The 3,391-nt window shown below is 66.6% G+C and overlaps 1 protein-coding gene across 1 annotated transcript in view; it reads left to right on the forward strand.

Moving 5' to 3' along the window:
• The window catches only part of NCOR2 (nuclear receptor corepressor 2), a gene marked incomplete in the record, with an annotated part of 101,139 nt that overhangs the window by 81,292 nt on the left and 16,456 nt on the right, over positions 1-3,391 (forward strand). Inside the window, 5 exon segments of the mRNA XM_027772161.1 lie at positions 3-176; positions 650-799; positions 936-1,061; positions 1,149-1,326; positions 3,222-3,348. Of these exon segments, the coding sequence (XP_027627962.1) occupies positions 3-176; positions 650-799; positions 936-1,061; positions 1,149-1,326; positions 3,222-3,348 (755 nt within the window).

The following is a 3,391-nucleotide window of genomic DNA, read 5'->3' on the forward strand; positions in this document are numbered from 1 at the left end:
AGGCTACCCTGACACGGCGGCGCTGGAGAACCGGCAGACCATCATCAACGACTACATCACCTCGCAGCAGATGCACCACAATGCGGCCACCGCCATGGCGCAGCGGGCCGACATGCTGCGGGGCCTGTCGCCCCGGGAGTCCTCACTGGCTCTGAACTACGCCGCCGGCCCGCGAGGTAGGTGCAGACCCTCCGTCCCAGGCGGCCCGAGTCCAGCGCCCCAGTATGCAAAGGACATGTGTGCACCCATGCCGTGCTCTTGCCGAGGTCGTGGCCGCTGGTCCCCGAGTGAGTGCGTGGTTGGGCAGGGCTTGTGCATGCCGTGGGCGTGGCTCCTGTGTGCTGCGGGCCCTGGCTGCATGTGGAAGCGTGTGCATGGTGCCGCGTGACGTCCTTAGAGTGTGCCCCAGAGCCCGGCGGAGCCGGCTGAGGCAGGCTTCCCTTGCCGTGGAACCGCCTATGTAGCTCTGAGTGTGCTGGGCGTCACGGGAACGCCCGAGCTCATTGTTGGTGCAGATGGGCACAGAGGGGGCCCGACGTGGTTCCATGGGAGCAGCACACCCGGGCCCAGGAGACAAGGGGCGGGGACTCCGTGGCAGAGGGCGCCCGCAGGACCTGCTCAGAGCGGCTGCAGCCCCAACCTCCCACAGGCATCATCGACCTGTCCCAAGTACCACACCTGCCTGTGTTGGTGCCCCCGACGCCGGGCACCCCCGCCACAGCCATGGACCGCCTGACGTACCTCCCCTCCGCAGCCCAGCCCTTCGGCAGCCGGCTCAGCAGCTCCCCGCTCTCCCCAGGTACTTACGGGCCCTAGCGGCCGGGAAGGAGGCCGGGCTAGGGCTGGGCGGGCCATGCCTGGCACGCTCTGACTTTCCTGAGGACGTGTCTGGCCCCGTCCTGGGCCTGACTGAGCGTCCGACTGTCGCGTTCCAGGAGGCCCCACTCACTTGACAAAGCCAACCTCCACGTCGGCGTCCGAGCGGGAGAGGGAGCGGGAGCGAGAGAAGTCCATCCTCACCTCCACCACGACGGTGGAGCACGCACCCATCTGGAGACCCGGTAGGGCATCGGGGACCCCCGCCTGAGTCCCGGGGTCCTCACGGGCTGCGTGCACCAGCCCCCTCTGATGCCGCAGCCTGTCACCAGGTACGGAGCAGAGCAGCGGGGGCAGCGGGCGGCCCGCCTCCCACTCCCACTCCCACCAGCACTCGCCCATGTCCCCCCGGACCCAGGACGCTGTCCAGCAGAGACCCAGCGTGCTGCACAACACGGGCATGAAGGGCACCGTTACCTCCGTGGAGCCCGGCACCCCCACCGTCCTGAGGTGGGCCAGGCTGGCGCGAGCACGCGGGCAAGGGCCCGGAGCGGCGGGTGGAGAGAGGTGGAGGTGGCAGTGCTGGTTCCCAGACAGCAGTGGGGAGCAGGGGCATGCATTGAGGAGAGGACAGTGGGTGGGGGCCCAGCCGGGCGGTCTGGGAGCTGAGGGATGCCGCGTGGGCAGCGGGTGGACGGCAGCCAGGCAGGTCTGGGTGGGCTGGCGGGTGGAGGGTGGCAGAGATGGGTGATGGGTGGTGGTTGGATGGGCAGAGCAGTAGTCAGAAAGTATGTGGGTGCTGGTGGGGGGACAGTGGGTGACGGTGACAGTGGGATACAGCAGGCATGGGCGGATAGTGGGGGGGGCGGTGGTCCAGTCTGGAGGGGCCCAGCACGGGTTGAGGACAGACAATAGGTCCTCCCCAGGTAGGGGGAAATCGGCTGAGACGAGAGCGTTGCCACCACCCTCCCCAGTACCCCATTATGGGCCTATGCTCTGGCCACTGGCCCTTCCAAGCCAGGTTCGCATCTGTAGGCGGCCCTGTGGGACACTGCCGTCCACCAGCAGACCCCACACAAAGTCCCCGTCCTGGACGGGCTGCACGTGAAGTTGCCGTGGAGGGTGGGCCCCGCGTGAGGGCAGACCCCGGGCTGCCGTAACTCAGCCCCTCCCGCACTGTGGCCGTGGCACACCCACTCCCCTTCCCGGCAGGAGCACCTGGCTGGTGAGAACATGCCCGCTGGACGCAGGCCCCTGTGCAGAAAACCCCTTCTCCACACGCACAACAGCGTTCGAAATTGACGGGAGGGGGACCAGCAGGCAGTGTAATGGTTACGTTGCTGGACTCCCACATAGCTGTCCACAGTTCAAGTCCCAGACCCAGTGGCTTAAAACTCACCCAGGGCGTATGTGCGTGTGCGCCCAGAATCTCAGAGCAGAGCGGGAGAGCAGGGATTGCTGTACGACCATCCTCCCGGGGGGTGGTTTCTCGCTTTCTGTCTGTCTGTCTCTCTAGCAAGCACACAAACCTGATAGCCAAAATCTCTCTTACAAATGAAGTGTGATGGGAGGGCCAGCAGGCAGCAGGCATGGTGTTAAGGTGTTAGATCTCACGTGGCCGACTATGTGGTTTGAGTCCCAAACCTGGTGGTTTGAGAAATATGCCGAGCGTGTGTGTGTGCATGCCCTGACCCCATGGGAGCGCTGAGGACAGATTGCGGCCTGGCCTTCCCCCGGGGGTGCTTTCTCCCCTCTCTGTCTGAGTCTCTCCAAGTGCACACCCCTGTTGCGAGTTAAAAAAAGCACAGGAAAGTGCGATAGGGACCGCGGGCCCTTCCCACAGAGGCCGACAAGCAGGGCTGGGAGGGGATCAGCATCCACCAAGGATGGGGTGTCCTGAGTGGCTCCCGTTGGAACCAGCCCAGGTGAGGGCCAGCCGGCTAGGCTCCCCTGTGGGAGGAACGCCACTGCCGCCCGCCCAGCCGGCCCTGCCCCAGCCCGTGCCCTGGCTCGGGATCCTCACATTCCCGTGTCCTGAGCAGGCCCACTGCCCGTGCCTGGCCACCCGGCTGTGCCTGCGTTCTGTCTTCTTGCTGATGCGTCGCCTTGGGGTGGTTATGTTTGGGGTGCTGGGCCCTCTGCTGGCCGCCGCGCTGACGGCCTTCTTCCTGCACGAGAAGGTAAGGACCCGCCTCGTGCTCTGCCGCCGGCACCCAGTCCTGCTCCCAGGACCTTACGGGGGACACAGTCGGACCGTGCCTCTCAGAGTCGTGCCGAGAGCAGACCGACCCTGGGAGCGACGTGGAGTGTCCATGCGGTGGGGACGCCAGGCAGTGAGGACTCAGCGAGGTGCTGGAGTGAGGGCAGCTCCCACAGCCGCCTGACCCCCTTCTCTGCTCCCCCAGGTCCACCTCCACGTCCTCGCCTGTCCGCCCAGCTGCCACATTCCCGCCTGCCACCCACTGCCCGCTGGGCGGCGCCCTCGATGGGGTGTACCCCACGCTCATGGAGCCTGTCTTACTGCCCAAGGAGGCCTCTCGGGTGGCCCGGCCCCGGCGGCCCCGGGGGGGCAGGA

The sequence above is a fragment of the Tupaia chinensis genome, unplaced genomic scaffold (genome assembly GCF_000334495.1).
Source record: "Tupaia chinensis unplaced genomic scaffold, TupChi_1.0 Scaffold000258_1, whole genome shotgun sequence".
In the NCBI taxonomy this organism is placed as follows: Eukaryota; Metazoa; Chordata; class Mammalia; order Scandentia; family Tupaiidae; genus Tupaia; species Tupaia belangeri.